The sequence below is a fragment of the Psammomys obesus genome, unplaced genomic scaffold (assembly GCF_907164565.1).
Source record: "Psammomys obesus unplaced genomic scaffold, mPsaObe1.curated_primary_1811, whole genome shotgun sequence".
NCBI classification, from domain to species: domain Eukaryota; kingdom Metazoa; phylum Chordata; class Mammalia; order Rodentia; family Muridae; genus Psammomys; species Psammomys obesus.
The window spans coordinates 12621741-12640305 of record NW_026591872.1 but is presented as its reverse complement, the minus strand read 5'-3'; the positions used below and the strand labels follow the sequence as shown (position 1 = coordinate 12640305).

The 18565-nt window shown below is 39.3% G+C and overlaps 1 protein-coding gene across 1 annotated transcript in view; it reads left to right on the top strand.

Annotated features, from left to right (window-relative positions):
• The window catches only part of Zdhhc9 (zinc finger DHHC-type palmitoyltransferase 9), a 39095-nt gene that overhangs the window by 7923 nt on the left and 12607 nt on the right, over window positions 1–18565 (top strand). The window contains exons 3-4 of the mRNA XM_055612181.1: window positions 6102–6262; window positions 9871–10029. Coding sequence (XP_055468156.1) covers window positions 6102–6262; window positions 9871–10029 — 320 coding nt within the window. The remainder of the gene's footprint in view (window positions 1–6101; window positions 6263–9870; window positions 10030–18565) is intronic.

The following is an 18565-nucleotide window of genomic DNA, read 5'->3' as shown; positions in this document are numbered from 1 at the left end:
GTAATTCTCTATTTTGGAAAAGGTGAGCACAAAGAACAAAGATGTTGCCAGCAAGGTGACATGCATTGAGGTGCTTACTGAGGGAGAGAAGAGACTCCTTCAAGACACCATCGCTAGTATTGTTTAAGAATGAACAAAGGAGGCACCTTGTGTCTCTTGCCAAATCAGGAAGCTAGGTAATTCAGTGTAATTAGTAGGATGTCCCTGGAGTGGAGCAATGAGAAGGCAGGAGCCTTGTGATGCCAGTTAGATAAGGCTAGTTAATGGAAGATGTTGGAATACTGATCTGTGGACTTTGGATATATATATTTGGCAGCAGGGAAATGTTCCAAGTTCTTAAGCAGGGGTATATTGTGACTGCAGTTTAAAAATTGTCATTACCACTAACATTTGACAATTACTGAGTAGATTTACTTGGGTACAGATTATGTATCTTCTCTAAAAAAAGAATTTAATACCACCACAGAATAGGAAATGCCTGTTTGATTAATTTTTCTACATTTCTACTGAAGCAAGAGGGTTATGCATTTTACTCTGATTTGAGGTAGCAGAATTTCTGGAGGTTAATTTTCAATTAAGTTTTTAGTGTTAAAGGATTTGTCTTCCTTTCAGCAGACTGTGAGTATAGCTATAGTAACCTTGAAACTGTGTTCTGAGTGGTGGTTCTACATGGTAATTTTGCTCTAGAGATGGAGTCTTTTTGTTTGTTTGGCTTGTCATCACAGACTACTATAGACTGCTTTCTCAAGAGAAATTTATGTCTTTCAATTCTATAGGTCAAATAACTGGCAGAGTTAGGGTTTGGTGAAGACCTATTTCATGGCTTAGAGGTGGATATCTTCTTGCAATCTTCTCATATCATAGAAAGGCAAGGGGACTCTTATTAATATGAGTCATTAATCTCATTCATGAAGATCGAGACTTAGGTGATATAAACATTTACCAGGGGCTCTACCCGACCTGCAGATACTATTGAATTGGGGGTTGGGATTTCAGCATGAATTCTGTGGAAACAGAAATATTCAACATATGCTAGGTAAGAAGCAAATAAGAAGAAAACTATCCACCCATACCTGGGAGGAATTAAAATAAAGTGTTTTTATTTTTATCTTGTTGGATGAAAGGGCATCATTAAGCTTGGATCCTTAGGCCCTTCTTGCTGTTAAAAGCACAGTTCTTTCTTAAATCCATCCTAACAGCTGCTTTTGCAACAGTTTCAACAGCCACCAGCTCCCCAAGAGAGCTCTTTCCTGACCACTTACAGTTCAGAGAGTCTGAATCACCATTCTAACACTTGATTATTGGTCTCTTCTTATGTTTAGCTGTTTCATATGTTAGTTATGTTTTCTCCAACACAATTAGCTCCTATTTTTCTTGTTCTTCAGTTGTTAGGCCAATAAATACTTGTTGGCTTATTGATTGTACTGATAAAAGAATAAACAAAACATTAAAAATGTAGGAAGAAAGCTATTAGGGACTTCGAGACAGTGTTAAAGTCTGTGAGGCAGAGCCCTAACACGGAATTTAGTCTTTTACCAACTCCACACATGATTCTATTCTGAAATTTTTTTCAAGTGAATTGAATTCTGTGCCCTTATTATCACTCCTCCAGTGAGCTAGCATGCTGGAGGTGGGGCATGATATGACGCATTAGCCTAGCCTGGCACTGCTGGATACTGCTAGTCAGTACCAGCATGTGGCTCATGGGAACATATGGGAGTCCAGTATTGTAGCCCACCTGTGGAGGCCTAATATCAGTCAATGAGTCAGGAGATGACATTTTAAAGTGATAATGCTCTTTCAGGTAACAGAAATGATTTCTTAGTAGGCACATGGTTTATTTATAAAATAAGAATGGGAACTTCTAACCCCTGGAAGGAGGAAGGCCTCCTGGTACTTGGAAGACAAAGGAGAGTTCTGTTTCCACGAGTGTATGGATATCATTCTTCCAAGAAATGATATAGATGGAAAGTAGTAGGGAATTTGAAAAACAATTAGCTTATGTTTGTTAGCTGACAGATCTAAGCCTTTCTCTAAGAAAAATTAGTGAAGTTTCAGATTACCTTGACTGTGGGTAGTTACTACTGATTTTTTTGTGGAGCTTATTCCTGCCATAGATAAACTTCCAGCTTACTGCAGTTATGGAACTACAAGATAAGTTTAAAATGTTTGTGAAGTGGCAAATACAAACTATATTTCTAGTGGACAACATATTTTGATGGACATATGTATTTTAGAATGGTTAAAATGTCACTTCTTCACTGTAGTCACTATTATGTCAGGTAGATCTCTTGAATCTATTCTTCCTTATTGAAATTATGTGGCCTTTGACCAATGTATCCCCAGCTTCTCCACATTGAAGAAAAATTTATTTGACATATGTTTCTCTTTGTTGCCTAGGGTGGTCTTGAGCTCATGAACACAAGTAATCTTCCTGGCTCAGCCTCTTGAGTAGCTGGTAATATAGGCATACACCACCATTCTTTGCTTAGGAGGCTGTTTTTTGTTAAATTAATTAATTTATTTATATATTCACTTTACATCCTGGTTGTAGCCTCCTTTCTTCTCTCCTCCCATCTCTACCCTTCCTTTCCATCCCTTCTCCAGCCCCTCTCCCCTATTCCTCAGAAAATGGAATCCCTACCTCCCCAGATCATCTAGTCACATGAGGACTGAGTTCATCCTCTTCCCTTGTTGCCTGGTAAGGCAGTCCCAATAGGGAGGGATGATCAAAGAACAGGCAGCAGAGTCCATGCCAGAGACAGCACATCACCTTCTCTTATTAGGAAACCCACATGAAGACCGAGCTGCCCATCAGCTACAGCTCGGTAGAAGACCTAGGTCCAGTCCATGCATGGTCCTTGGTTGATGCTTCAAATTCCACAGGCCCCTATGGGCCCTGGTTAGTTGGCTCTGTTGGTCTTCTTGTGGAGCTCTTGTTATTTCTAGAACTACAACCACACCACCCTGAACACACCCTGTCTTGTCTAATCTTGGAAGGAGGCTGTTTTTATTTAAATGTGTTTATTTAGAAGAGAGACACTATCATAGGTTGGAGTTCACAATATACTTAGTTGCTAGTTTTTGATGTTTCCTTTTATTTGGAGTAAAAAGGCCTGCTGGTCCTCCATCTGCCTTTCTAACCACGCCCACTCACTAGGGACAACTGCCTGCCAGTAGCCTCATCTCTGGAAGAGAATAATACAATGAGCCTGTTGTGTGCTTGTTGACATACAGAATGGATTGTTTTAGCAGGTGCAGAAGATAGTCTGTATGGAGACTGCAGAGACTTTTATCCTTGATGGTGTAGCATCATTCAAATCGAAGTCATCTTTTGTCTAGTCTACAGCTGATGTTGGAGTTGGACTTAGTTCAGCTTTGGTCCTTCATTTCAGAGGCCAGCAGTGTTCTGAATTTGTTTACTATCTCCATATCTTTCCTCTTAAATAAAAAGAAATGAGGTGAGTGAGATGGTCCAGTGATTAAAAGCTCTTGCTGTTCTTTAAGAGGACCTGGGTTTGTTTCCCAGGACCCATATAGTGGCTCACAAACACCTATAACTCCAGCTCCAGGAGATCCAACACTCTCTGCTGACCTCTGAGGGTACCACACATGCACATGGTGCACATACCCACGTGTACACAAGACACTCATATACATAAAATAAAAATAAATAATCTTATAAAAGAACCTCCTTTTTGGTGTATAACCAGATATCTCTGCTGTTTTAAAGCTATAAGACTTCTTTTTCTTTAATTGCTGTTACACCACACACATACTACTTGTTCAGTCTCTTCAGTGCTACATAACCAATTAGAGGGCTCTTCCCTGGGGTGGGGACTATTTCTCCTGCTCTTAGCATTCCTTAGTTGCCTGTAGTTGTTTGTTTATGGGTGGGGCCCCATGAGATTTCCCTCTTCCGTGTTGATTAGAGAGTATACTAAAGGCAGCCTGTCCTGGAGACATTGCTTCTTTGTTTTGAAGATCGATCTTACAGATGATCAATGACTAGGAAGGTAGCTGTTTTCTGTAAGTGTAGGTGATTGCACTTGACTTGTTCATGAAACATGACTTTGTGATTCTCCTGTCTCCTTTGGGTCTCTGGCAAGCAGTGGTGACATTTGTTTCTGAACGTACCCTTTGATTATGTGTGTCCCTGTGACAAGAGGAGTGGAAAGGAAAGGAGTCTACACACTAGTGATATGCATGATCCTTAGTCACCCTGAGGGCTTTTGCCAGATCCTTCCATTCTTGACATGATTCCTCCATGCCTCTTGTCTTTTTTTTAGGAGAGGAAAAGGAATTGTTAAAAAGAAAACTCAAGACCACAGATTATATTTTAAAATGAACAGGCCCCTGAAATCATTTTGAAGGTTCAATACATATGCTCACTTCCATGACAAATTCTGCATGACCTAATATAACAGTGAGTTCACACACACACACACACACACACACACACACACACACACACACAAATACACACACACCTAACATCCTGTGCACTTACATTGTGGAGGGGAGACAGGGGAACTTCTCACGGGGCTTGTGCTACATCTGGAGCAAACATACAGCCTGCTGTTAAACATTTGTCCTAAATTGACTGCAGCTTACTTACTTGCCATGCTGATGAAGTAAGCTTTTTCCCTAGCTCACTTCTTTGCTTTACCTCCGCTCCTTGCTCATCTACTTATAGTCTGCCTCCAGTGATGATATCTGTTTTCAAGGAGAAATGTGCCTCTGGAGGAGATGGATAAAAATAGGTCAGTGATAATGCTCATCATTCGGTTTGATAGTCAGTTCAGAGCAACAGGTATTTATTGATAGCTTCTTTGTTCTCTTACTTGAATGGAGATCTAGCAAATATAAAATCAGATACTAATGTTAATAGAGGTCATTTATTTAGTGTCTATGATGCATCAAGTATTCTTCTAAGCACTTTTTATACTTGTCCACACAGTGACCCCATGAAACACTATTACTATCCCCATTTTACAGATGGGGAGACTGATATCAGCTATCACCCAACTGGGAGTTGGTAGAACCAGAATTTGAACCCAGGGTCCTATGAGACCAGTCTGTTGTTTTTAGGAAGTAAAGTTGAGGAAGGTGAAATCAACATACTGATAAAGAGCTAGGAATAATTCAGGGCCTTCACAGTGGCACTATTGGCAGGAGGAAAGGCAGAATGCTGCTTCCCATAGGCCTTTTGTAGGAGGTAAGACTTCTTTAAGACCCAAATTCTTCACCTATCAATAAATATAAGAGATACTATCTTGTAGCTCTGGTGTGAGAATTTCGTGAAAAAACGTGTTTAAAGTAGTTAGCACAGTACCTGGTATATGGTGAATTGTGATTGCCATGATGACAGTGATGTTTCTAGAACCTGAAAGATAAGTCCATTTGGGATATGGAGAGGAAAAGATGCATTATGAAGAAAGACAGAAATAGACATGGTGTTGGGAAGTGGTGTTAAGAAGGTTTTTTTTTTTTTTCATCCCGTTGCTGATGGGCATTTATTACCCACTAGCAGAACTATTTAAGGAGACAAAAGATGTTACAGAGTCAATCAGCAGCCTGGAAACTTTTCACTGGTCTTAAAGCATGCTGAGATACCCTCTGGGTGCCACTGTGAGCCTGCTTCCTGATTGCTGCTATTTTGTCTCCTCCTCATCAAGCTCAGTCCTAAAGCCAGATGAGTGGATATGAAAAGCTCTGTACATTTCCAGAACAAAAGTGCTCTAGGGTGCTTACATGTCCAGGCTCTTTTACCTCTTGGTCCCAAGCCAGTACCAGCCTTTCCTGAGGCAGACAAAGTGCTCCTAGAGGCCTGAGAGGAGGCATGAGTTATAAGAGGCATGAATTGCCTTAGGTGTAAGGCAGTTCCCTTGAGATTGTTTTTGTATGCCATAGGTGACCTCAATCAATTAAATACATACCGTGTGTTCAGAATCACATCTTAAGTGTTTGGAATATTTAGAGAAAGTAAAATAACATAGTATTTGTGGTGGAGATCTTTTGTTCTTGTTGTAGAGACAAGATCAACCCAGTTGCTATATATGTATACATATATTAAATGTTGAACTGCCTCCTTCCTTCAGGTGTCGCTACCTGGCTGTTCAGCTGTCTCCTGCCATTCCTGTGTTTGCTGCCATGCTCTTTCTTTTCTCTATGGCCACACTGTTGAGGACCAGTTTCAGTGACCCTGGAGTGATTCCCCGAGCACTACCAGATGAAGCAGCTTTCATAGAAATGGAAATAGGTGAGTCTTGGTCTTTGTTGCAAGTTGTAATACATTGTGGAGGAGAGTGGAGTCACTGTAGCAGTTGCCGATTCAGACTGCTATTCTAGCCTTTTCTCTCTGAGATCCCAAGTAACCACCTATGAATTCAGTAACACAGGTCCAGCAAGCCTGTAAAGCCACATGCTTTCTTTTCCCACATGTTGGTTTGCATTAAAGAAAGAGTTTGTTACCGAGGTCTGGCTGAATTGCTGTCAAGAGTGTGCCTTTTCCATTTTGGGGGAGGCCATCACACATCTGTTTGTTGAGGGAAGCTGTTAAACTGTCTCTCCATAAAATGTTCTTTTTTTGTGTATACATACAACTTTGGATATAATTTCAGAATTTCATAGATCTTCTAAAGTTCATTCATGGGTCCCTGACCAAGAATTCCCACTTTAGGGGGTCACACAATGTGAAGAAGGGTAATCATGCTACCAGCTGCCACTCAGAGGAGTAAAGCAACTAATTTCAGGCTCAGAGCTAGACAGTCTGTAACACTGAGACTGAAATGTAACCCCACCAGGAGCCACAATGGCTTAATGAATTTAAACAGAATATCCAGGGCTAGAAAGGGAATATCCTGGGAGTTCCCATGTGAAAAAGGCAATAATGCCAGTACTACTAGCATCATTGGGGATGCTCTAGCTCAGCAGTAGTGGCTATGTTAAGTATTTTTTGACTTTGTTTGACAGTAGCTTGAGTCCACATAAAAACAAAAGTAGAAAAAAAAAAAAGGTTAACCAGGATTTGTTTTGTCACATCTTCGCCCCTGAGTTCTGGGGATTGAGCCCAGTCCCCTGGGCATACCAGACACGTGCTCTAGTACTGAGCTGTATGACAAGCTCTGTGACCCAGAACTTGTGATGCTGAATATCTGTGTTAGTAGAGTGCCAGTCTGTGGCTAGCCTTTAGTTCTTTGATGTTGCTCTGAAGGCTGCCATGCTTTTGTGTTTCTTTATTTGAACTGTTTCCCCCTGATTTCATAGTATATATATATATTTTAAACTCAGATAGTTTTAGGTTAGATAAGGAGAAATTGATCTGCACATGTCTGAGCTAGAACTACATGGGGTGAGGTGAGGATGAAAATAGTAAGCGTAAAGTAGAGGTATGGTATGGTGCCATAGGCAGAGTCCACAGGTGAATGAGACAGTAGTCTAGGAAACAGTAATCCAGCTAGAGAAAAAAAAATAGTACCAGAAATTCCCCCTCTGTTTTACCCTTAGTACCTCCTGCTTTACCCCCACGTCTTCCCTGGATTCTGCCATGAATCCAGGTCTGTGCTCCAGACGGCATATGTAAAGAAATATTAAAGTGGCATGTTGGTACTTACATCATCATTTTATGAATAGCTAGCCTCATCTTCTAAGGGCTTGCAGATCACTGATATTGTTTGATTTCACAGCATCTACCCCACTCTGCAAGAAAGGAAAAATATTCTATATGACAGATATTTTTAAAATTAAAGTGAATTGAAAACTATTCTGTTTTTGGAATTATAGTTTGTGGCAAAGGTTCAATGAGCCTGACACTCTTATATGCTGGAGATGGATAGGCATTCGAAATCAGTCTGTCTGGAAAGCAGTTTGGCAATAAGCAAAATGGCTTTAAGGATTCATAACCTTTGTCCTAGCAATTAAGGGCTCCTTAAGAGTTCAGTTAAGGGAAATATCAGACATTTAAAATAACCTGCCATAAAAATGTTTTCGTGTGTTTTTGTTTATTTTTCTCTTTATATATTAAAATACAGCTTTTAAAATATAAGTTACCTCCTTGTTAAAAGAATTTATTTTAAAATTATTCTTATCTATCTATCTATCTATCTATCTATCTATCTATCTATCTATCTATCTATCTAGGAGTAGAAACTGCATGTATCATGGTCTGTATGTGTATGTGTAGGTTAGAAGACAACATTCAGGAGTCAGTTCTGTCTTTTCATTAGTGACCAAAGTCAGATCATTAGGCTTGGTGGCAAATGCCTTAGCCTGGTGAATTGTCTTATTATCTCCTACTCTTTTTTGGTTTTGAAACTTTTTTCTTTTCTTTTTTCTTTTTTTTTTTTTTTTTTGGTTTTTTCGAGACAAGGTTTCTCTGTGTACCCTTGGCTCTCCTGGATTCGCTTTATAGACCAAGCTGACTTCCAACTCACAGAGATCTGCCTGCCTCTGCCTCCCAGAGCGCTGGGACTAAAGGTGTGTGCCACCACACTGGCTGAAACAATTTTTTAAAGATGTATTTCTTTTTATTGTATGTATATCGGTGTTTTGCCTGCATGCATGTAAATGTGCTGTGTGCATTCAGTGCCCATGGAAGCAGAAGAGGATATTGGGTCCCTAAAACTGGAGTTTCAAACAGTTGTGAGCTGCCATATTGGTGCTGGGTACTCTGTAAGAGCAGCAAATGTTCTTAACTAAAAAGCCATCTCTCTAGGCCCTTGAAATATTATTTTAATTGACATATTAATTCTCTACAGCACTAGGTTTCACAGGGATACTTTCATATTAGTATATCATGTAATTTGAGCATGTCTTTTCCCTTTATACTTTGTTTTTTTGTTTGTTGTTAAGACAAGGTCTCATGTAGCCAAGGCTGTGTACCTGAGTCTTTCCTCAAATTCCTGATCCTACTGCTCATAGCTCCTAAATGCTTTGAGAGCAGACATGTGCTGCATACTGGCACTTTTCACTATTGAGAAGGACACTATTAAAATACTCTTGCATAACCAGGCTTTGTAGTTCTCTTTGAATTTTGCTAGCAGAATTACTAGGTTGCAGAGCATATACATTAAAAAAATATGGTAGCTTCTAATGTGTTGTTCCCTGATAAGATAAATTTTACCTTTTGTGTATTCTGTATATTTATCTGATTTTTAATATTTCTTAATTATAGTAGGAAGAAATAGTGCTTTTGGGTTTTATTTTTTTTTTATATAGGTTCTCATGTGTAGCCTTGGTTGGCCTGGAACTTGTTATATATACCAGATTGTCCTGGGACTCATAGAGATCTGCTTGCCTCTGCCTCCTGAATGCTGGCGTAATGAAAGGTATGTGACCAACATGATAGACTATGTATTACTTAATTTTTTATTTTATTTCTTATTTATTTATTTATTTATTGATTCTTGAGGCAGGGTTTTCTGTGCAGCTCTGGCTGTCCTGGACTTGCTTTGTAGACCAGGCTGGCCTCGAACTCACAGAAATTCACTTACCTCTGCCTCTTGAGTGTTGGGATTAAAGGCATGCACCATCACTGCCTGGTTCTATGTTTTAATTTAATTTATCTGATTATTAGTCAAGTTAGATGCTCTCATTTCAGATTCTTACCATTTTTATTTTGAAGTTTTTTCTTTGTAATCAACCTGCCCCCAAACCCAACACTGCTGAAGAAACACCTTTTCACATCACAGAATGATATGGTGTTCAGTAGACATGTGGGGCATGCTGTGTAATGTTGAAAGTCTACTCTAGAAGCACTTGTCTGGAAAAGAGGAGCACTTTATGGCCTCTATAACTTTGGAGAGGTGATGAGACTTTGGACTCAAACAAAGGATAGCACTGAATTAGAGTTCTTTTACTGACTTACAGAAGCCACCAATGGTGCGGTGCCACAGGGCCAGCGACCACCTCCTCGTATTAAGAATTTCCAGATAAACAACCAGATTGTGAAACTGAAATACTGTTATACATGCAAGATCTTCCGCCCTCCCAGGGCCTCCCATTGTAGCATCTGTGACAACTGTGTGGGTGAGTAAAACCAAAGAGATGGTGACTGAGGGATAGGCTTAGTTGAACAAGGGGCCTGAGAGGTCCTGAGTGGCCAGTACTTCTTGGGATAATTCATTGGGAATGAGAAGATAGATTCAGAGGAGAAACAGATAGATTTAGATAGAAAAATAATCTCCTACACAACAGAAGAGTAATTGTATGTATGGAGATTTGGTCTAAAAAATGTCTTTAGTAAGTGAGGAACAATACCTGTTTGGGAAATCTAAAGTTTCCTCTAGTGGATCCATGTCAGGTGTGGTCTGGTTTACAAAGGAGGAGAATACAACCATCCACTAGAGGGCAGTATTGAGGAATACCTATGGCAGAGGTGGCCTTTGTGTTCCCACTATGTACTAAGCACTGTGCCAAGTGCTTTTCCTGGCTCTCATTTAAGGCCCATAACAATCCCTAGAAACAAGGATCACCCACATTTTACAGATGATATCAGTGAAGTGCCTTTATGTGAGTTTGTGTGATTGACATGACATGGATGATGCTTGACCAGGTATGATGTCCAAGCCTTCATCTTTTTTATTTGTAAAATGTCTTTGTTCCTACTACATGTGTATACATGTGCAGAAGACAAGGTCTGTGGTGCCATGTGCATATATGTGGCTTAGTTATACATACTTCCCACTTTGTGCTGAACTCTTGAGAAGATCATACACAGACAATAAAGCTGTTTATTCATTAGGTATACATGTGATACTGCTGCTATGAATGATGCAATTCGAACATGTCGTCTGCTGTGTACCATGTCTGAGAACCTTGTTTTCTCCTATTAGCCTGTTTTTCTGGCAAAGTTTAGTGAGATCTATATTCCTTTGTATGGTCCAAACTGACATGTGGGTTAGATTTTATGAATCAAAATTAATTTAAAATGGACTATGAAATAATATTTAAATAAGATCTGATGGGAAGGTTTCATGAAGAATTCCCTCTCCTTATTAATATTCTTAAATATAAAGAACTCGTACAAGGGGTTGGAGAGATAGCTCAGTGGTTAATAACTCTGGCTACTCTTCCAGAGAACCTGGGTTTGATTCCCAGCACCCACATGATGTCATCTGTAACTTGAGTTCCAGGTGATCTGACACCCTCTTCTGGCCTCTGTGGGTACTAGGCATGGATGTGGTGCAGACGTGCATGCAGACAAACCTATACACATAAGAAAAAAATTGTATAAGTTGGTTTTTTGGGGGTAGACAATGTCTCTCTATGAATCCCTAGCTGCCTTGAAACTTTCTATGTAGATCAGGCTGCTCCAGAAATCACAAAGGTCTGCATGTCTCTGCCTCCCAGGTGCTGAAATTAAAGGCATATGCTACTATACCTGCTTTCAAATTAATTTCTTTTTCAAGACAGAGTTTTTCTGTGCAGCCGTGGCTGTCCTGGACTCACTTTATAGACCAGGCTGGCCTTGAACTCATAGAGATCCATCTGCTTCTGCTTTCCTGAGTGCTGGGATTATAGGCGGGCACCACTGCTCTTAGCTCTACAAGCTGATTTTTTAAAAAAGAGCTAATGCTCTGTGAGAAATATCAACAGTTCATAAAACAGGAAATGTACTTATCTAACTGACATGAAAATATTGTCCACACCTACTAATAATCAGAGAGATAAATATTAAAACTGCATGTTTTTAAAAACATATTTAGTTTTTCATGATTAGTGCTGCCTGCATGTGTATGGGTATGGGGGTTCTTTGTTATCTGGCAACCATACTCCTAAGGAAAAAACATCTCCCTATCCTTCAGCAGCCATCAATTGCTGATAGCTCCTTACCTAAAGATGGGACATTGTTAGTCACTCTTCCATCATGGTGGAATAATAATAATAATACAGTAGTAATAATTAATAATAATAATAAGTTGGCTTTTTTGAGACAGGGTTTCTTTATGTAGTCTTGGCTGTTCTGGAACTCATTATGGAGACCAGGCTGGCTTTGCCTGCCACCTCCCCAGTGCTAGGATTAAAGGCATGTGTCACCACCACCTGACCATGCTTGAATTATTAACTGGCTTGATGTTGTGCAGGTAACTGTAGTCACTGTGAGTTCATGAGTACAATGGTCCTGTCATGATTTAAAAACAGCATCCCAAATCCTCTGCCTGTTGCACTTTTTCCTATCCCTCTTCCATGGTGTTCTCTGAGCCTTAGTGGGGTCAATAAGATCTATCATTTAGTACTGAGCACACAACAATCATTTATTCTCATGACCTTGTCCAGTTGTAAGTGTCTCCATTGACTCCTGCCACTGGGGGGGGAAAGGCTTCTATAACCAAACTGAGAGCAGCATTAAAAATATCTTAAAACATAGATCTGTATAAATTTATATTTTTCTCAATATTTTTATGTGGCAAGTTTGCTTAAAATGAGACTATATCTACAAATCTGAATCTAGATGTGATGCTAACCACTTGAGCATGGCAGCTTTCTTTATACATTTCTTCTTTTGGAAAAAACAACATATATTGAAACCTTCTAACAAGGAGATATACTACTCCTTTTGTTCCCAACATAACATTTTTTTTTATTATTATTTGGGAATTTCTCAGACTGCACCGCAATCATGCCTTACTCCTCAAAAACAAAAGAAAACCCCCAAGTCCAGTTTGTGTTGCCCATATACTCATTGGAGCATGGTCAAACTCCCAGTGGCTAGCCCCTTAAAGAAAACTGAGTCTTTCCTCACCCCAACCGCTGCCAGAAGCCATCAACTGTGAAAAGCTAACTTTAGCATCTTTACTCTTACAGTCTTATTTTTGATTAGTACACAGCTCACTATTCTTCAAGCATTTCCCCCCTCAGGTGTTTGTGTATGTGTATTCATGTGTGTGTGGTTGCCCATTCATGTGTGTAAGCCAGAGGACAATTTTGTTGTCCTCCTTTTTTTAGAGACAGGGTCTCTTACTGGGATCTGTGCCTTAACAAATAAAGCTATCCTGCCTGGCCATTAAGCCCTAGGGATACCCTTATCTCTAACCTCTCTAGTGCTGGAATTATAAATATGTGTTATTGTGACTCATATTGTTTGCATGAGTCTGGTGTGTGTGTTTAACTCAGGTCCTCACACTTGCACTGTAAACACTTTAATGATTGAGCTATCTCTCCAATTCGCTTTATTTTTATTTTATCGTACTTCCATGGGTATTTTGTCTGAATGTGTTTCTGTGGAGCACTTATGTACCTGGTGCTCCTAGGCCAGAAGAGGGTATTGGATCCCCTAGAACTGGAGTTCCAGGTACTTGTGAGCAGTTATGTAGGCCTAGGATTTGAACTCTGGTTCTCTGGGAACAGCAACAGGTGCTCTTAACCACTGAGCTATCTCTCCAGCCCTCAACCTCTTTTTCAAAAAAGCCGATTCAAATTATATATGCTTCTATTAGAAAATATGGGTGGTATAATATATATATATATATATATATATATATATATATCCCAATTTTAAATTCATACTCTATTTTGCCACATTTTGTTCTAATCCTTTAGTTTGTAAAAGGAGACATTATATAATATAAGAGTATTTTTAAATTTCTGAATTAAATTTTTGTGGTACTGGGAGTTGAACAACGTCCTCACACATTCTAGGCAAGCACTTTACCACAGGTTACATCTTCTGCCTTTAATTTTTTTTTTTTAATTTTTCAAGATAAGGTTTTCTTGTGTAGCTTTGGCTGTCCTGGACTTGCTTTGTATACCAGGCTAACCTCAAACTCACAAAGATTTGCTTGCTTTTGCCTCCCCGAGTGCTGGGATTACAGGCGTAAGCCACGGCACCCAGCTGCCTTTAAGTTTTTGTAGTTACTGTACAAATAACAGGCTTCATTATGACATTTCATCCAAATGTACCATCATACTTTGTTCATATTGGCCAACAACCCTTGTTCCTTTCTTTTGTTTCCCGATTACTTCCGTCTCTGCTTTCATCTCTTTCTCTTTCTCTCTCTCTTTCTCTCTCTCTCTCTCTCTCACACACACACAAAACCACAAATCTTGATTCTACATATGAGAGAAAACATGTAGCATTTGCCTGAGCCTGGCTTATTTATTTAGCGTAATCATCTCTAGTTCTGTCCATTTTCCTGAAAATGAATTAATTGCATTCTCCTTTACAGTTGAATAAAACTTGATTTTTATATATAGAGCATACTTAGTCATTGTTGATGAGCGTCTAGTCTAGTTCCATTATTCTGGCCATTGTGAGTACTCCAGCAGAAAACACTCATGTACAAGTATCTCTGTGGAGTATGTACTAGATTCCTTTGGGTATATACCCAGTGGTAGAGCTGAATATTATGCCAGTTTTATTTTTAGTTTTCTGAGGAATCTCTACACTGATTTATGGCTGCTCCACAGATAAGAGGGTTTGTTTTATTTTTTTGAGTATGTGTGTGGACATGTTTGTGTGTGAGTGTGTATGTGTGTGTATGATATGTGCTGGTGTGCTTATGTGCCACAGAATATATAGAGGTCAGAGTACAATTTACATATGTGGTTCTCTCCTTCCACCTATAAGTCAGTCTCATGGATTCAGCTGAGGTCATCTGGTTTGTGTATCAAATGCTTTTATCGTCTGAACCATCTTGATGATCCCTCTCCACCTTATTTTCTTTTTTGAGACAGGGTCTGTCTTTGAACTTGGAGAACATAAATTCTTCTTGACTCATTTAACAAGGCCATCATGGGATTTTCCTATCTCTGCTCCTAGGATTACAAGCATGTGCCACCATGCCTAATGTTTTTTTTTTCTTTTAGTCTTGTTTATTGTATTTTATGTATATGAGTTGTTTTTTTTTTTTTCCAGCATATATGTGCACCATGCAGGCTTGATGCTCACGAAGTCAGTAGAAGGCATTGGGTCCCCTTAGAACTGGAGTTAAAGATGGTTGTGAGCCATCATGTGGGTTATAGGAACTGAAACCAGGTTTTCTGCAAGAACAATAAGTGCTATTATAAACAGAACCTTCTCTCCAGCCTATGTCTAGTGTTTTATGTGAGTGCCAGGGATGCTTATGTGCCAAGCACTTTACAAACTGACCCATCCCCTCAGCTTGACAAGAGGTTTTCTTTTTAAGATTTATTTATTTTATGTGTTCCTACCTGCCTGTCTGCATGCTTGTCTATACATCATGTGCATGCCTTGTGCCTGCAGAGGTGTGTCAGTCTCCTGGAACTGAAGTGATTGATGATCGTGAGCTACCATGTTGGTGCTGGGAATCAAACCTGGATCCTATATAAGAGCAAAAGTTGCTCTTAATCATAACTGAGCCATCTCTGCAGATCCTGATAAGTTTCTAATCTTGCTTTTGTCTATTTTTGTTAGATTTGATTTTATTTTGTTTTAGACAGCTTCACTGTGTAGCCCTGTCTGGCCTGGAGCTCACTGCATAGGACATCCACCTGTCTGCCTCTCAAGCGCTGAGCTCCTATTCTATATCTTTAACATTACTTTATTGGCTGCATAATCTATTATAAGGCTATATTTTAGTTTATTTAGTCAGTCTCCTGTCATCAGATGCTATTCTCTAGTATTATTATTATTATACTGAAATAAAAATTATTGAGCTCAGCTTGATTTAGTGGTATATACTTGGGATATTAATGCAGAAAAATTGTGTGTTCAAAGCCTGCTTAGGCAACATTGCAAGACCCCTTTTCAAAAACATTAAGCTTAAGAATGTGGAGAAGGCTGGGTATGGGGGTGTACGCCTTTAGTCTCGGCACTAGACTAAAGGCAAAGACAAGCAGATCTCTGAGTTCAAGGCCAACCTGATGTACAGAGTGAGTTCCAGGACAGCCAACGCTACACAGAGACACCTTATCTTGAATCCTCCCCCCCCAAAAAAAAAAAAAAAGAATGTGGAGCAGGTAGAACCTCTTTACATTACTAGTAAGAATGTAAAATTGTGTATCCAATATGAAAACATTTAAATAGCTCCTCAAAACTTTAATGTGGCATTACTATATGATCTAGCAAGTGAACTTTTGACTATAAACCTGATCATTTGCTTGGGTTATGATAAGAAAATGCTATAGACTGGATTGTTTAATCTACTGAATATACACATTTCACAGTTCTGGAGACTGGGAAATCCAAGCTCAAGGTGACAAAAGCATTTCTGAGAAGGCCTCTTTCTTTCGCTGGCAGATGGCTAGATGGCTTCTTTTTTTACTGTGTTCTCACACTGTTTTTTTTTTTTTTTCTTCTGTGCTCATACATTTTTAGTGTTTTATCCTCTTCTTAGGAGGACAGAAATTCTCCTGAATGAAGGCCCCACCCTATGGCTATGTAGTGAGATGCTGTCTTCAAAAGCAAAATCAAAAGAAAACACCCTTAATACGTGTTAACACCTTTAACACCCTTTGGCAATTTTCTTGAGGAAGCATATTTTTTTTATTGATTTGGAAAGATTTCATAAAATAAGGCATACATATGATTTTTTTCTCTCTAATTTTTCTTCTATTATTGAGGGAGAGAGAGAAATAGAGAGAAGAGAAGAGAAGAGAGAGAGAGAGAGAGAGAGAGAGAAAGAGAATGCTTTGTGTGTGATTTGTTTGATGTGGGTGGGGCCTGTGTGCCATGCTATGTTTGTAGAGTTCAGAGGACAACTTTGTGGATTGATTCAATCCTACCTTTACTAGTGTAAAGTTGGCTCTGGGGAGCCAATGCAAGTTATCAGGCTTGCAAAGTGACTGCCTTTTGCCATTGAGCCACCTCAATGCCTCTCTAGTATTTTAATGTATGGGAAGTCATTTTTTTTAAGTCAGAGACATTTTTGGGTAGTGGTTTATGAGACAGAGTTTCTCTATTTAGTCCCAGCTGTCCTGGAGCTTGCTATATAGAGCAGACTGGCCTTAAACTCACGGACATGTTCCAGAGTAAAATCGGTTTTTCCTCTATGTTTTCTTGCATTACTTATATGCGTGGAAAGTCCTATATCTGTTCTTTGTTATTATTTTGTGATTTAAATTTGTTTTTAAAAAATCTATAACAGGGCTGGAGAGATGGCTCAGAGGTTAAGAGACTGGCTGCTCTCTCAGAGGTCCTGAGTTCAATTCCCAGCAACCACATGGTAGCTCACAACCATCTAGATCTGGTGCCCTCTTCTGGCACACATGCGTACATGCAGACAAAACATTGTATGCATAATAATAAATAAATAAATAAATAAATAAATATTGTGTGCATAATAAATAAATAAATACATAAATAAATAAATAGATAGATATTTTAAAAATCCTCTTTGCCTTTCTGAATGGAGATTGAGCATCTTAGCCAGAGTCCTCCTTCCTGATTAGCTTTCTTAGGTGTATTGATTTTAGTATGTTTATCCTATATTATATACCGAATATCCACTTATGAGTGAGTATATACCCTGTTTGTCTTTCTGCTTCTGGGATACCTCACTCAGGATGATCTTTTCCAGTTCCCACCATTTACCTGCGAATTTCATGATTTCCTTGTCATTTTTTTATCGCCGAGTAATATTCCATTGTATAGATGTACCACAATTTCTGTATCCATTCCTCAACTGAGGGGCACCTGAGCTGTTTCCAGCTTCTGACTAATACAAATAAAGCTGCTACAAACATTGTTGAGCAGACGTCCCTATTGTATACTTGAGCGTCTTTTTGATATATGCCTAGGAGTGGATATCGGAGAAGGGAGAAAACAGGGAACAGGACAGGAGCCTACCACAGAGGGCCTCTGAAAGGATCTACCCTGCAGGGTACCAAGGCAGATGCTAAGACTCATAGAGAAACTTTGGGCAGAGTGCAGGGAATCTTATGAAAGAAGTGGGAGATAGTCAGACCTGGAAAGGACAGGAGCTCCACAAGGAGAGCAACAGATTAAAAAAGTCTTTTCTGAAACTGATAATCCAGCCAGGGACCATTCATGTATATGGCCTGGAACCCCTCGCACAGAGGTAGCCTATGGCAGTTCAGTGTCCATGTGGCCTCCATAATAATGGGGACAGGGACTGTCTCTGACATGAACTGATTGGCCTGCTCTTTGATCACCTCCCCCTGAGGGGGGAACAGCTTTCCCAGGCCACAGAAGATGACATTGCAGCCACTCCTGATGAGACCTGATAGACTAGGATCAGAGGGAAGTGGAGGAGGACCTCCTTTATCAGTGGACTGGGAGAGGGACACGGGTGGGGAAGGGGGAGGGTGGGATTGGGAGGGGAGGGGGGAGGAAGGTACAGGGGGGATACAAAGTGAATAAACTGTCATTAATAAAAAATAAAAATAATTAAAAATATTAAAAATATATATAACAATTAATTCCACCTGGATTTTTTTTGACAAATAATATGAACAAAAAAATGTTACCTTATTTTCTATAATTAGCCTATTGTCTCATATTATAATCATACTTTCTTTAATAATGGTGTTTAATTAGATGGTAAATTCTTGCATATTCTAGAGTCTGTTTTTGTGTTCTTTCTGTTTCATTGAGCAATGCCATACAATTTTAGGAATGGTGTATTATAGACTTAAGTTTTTA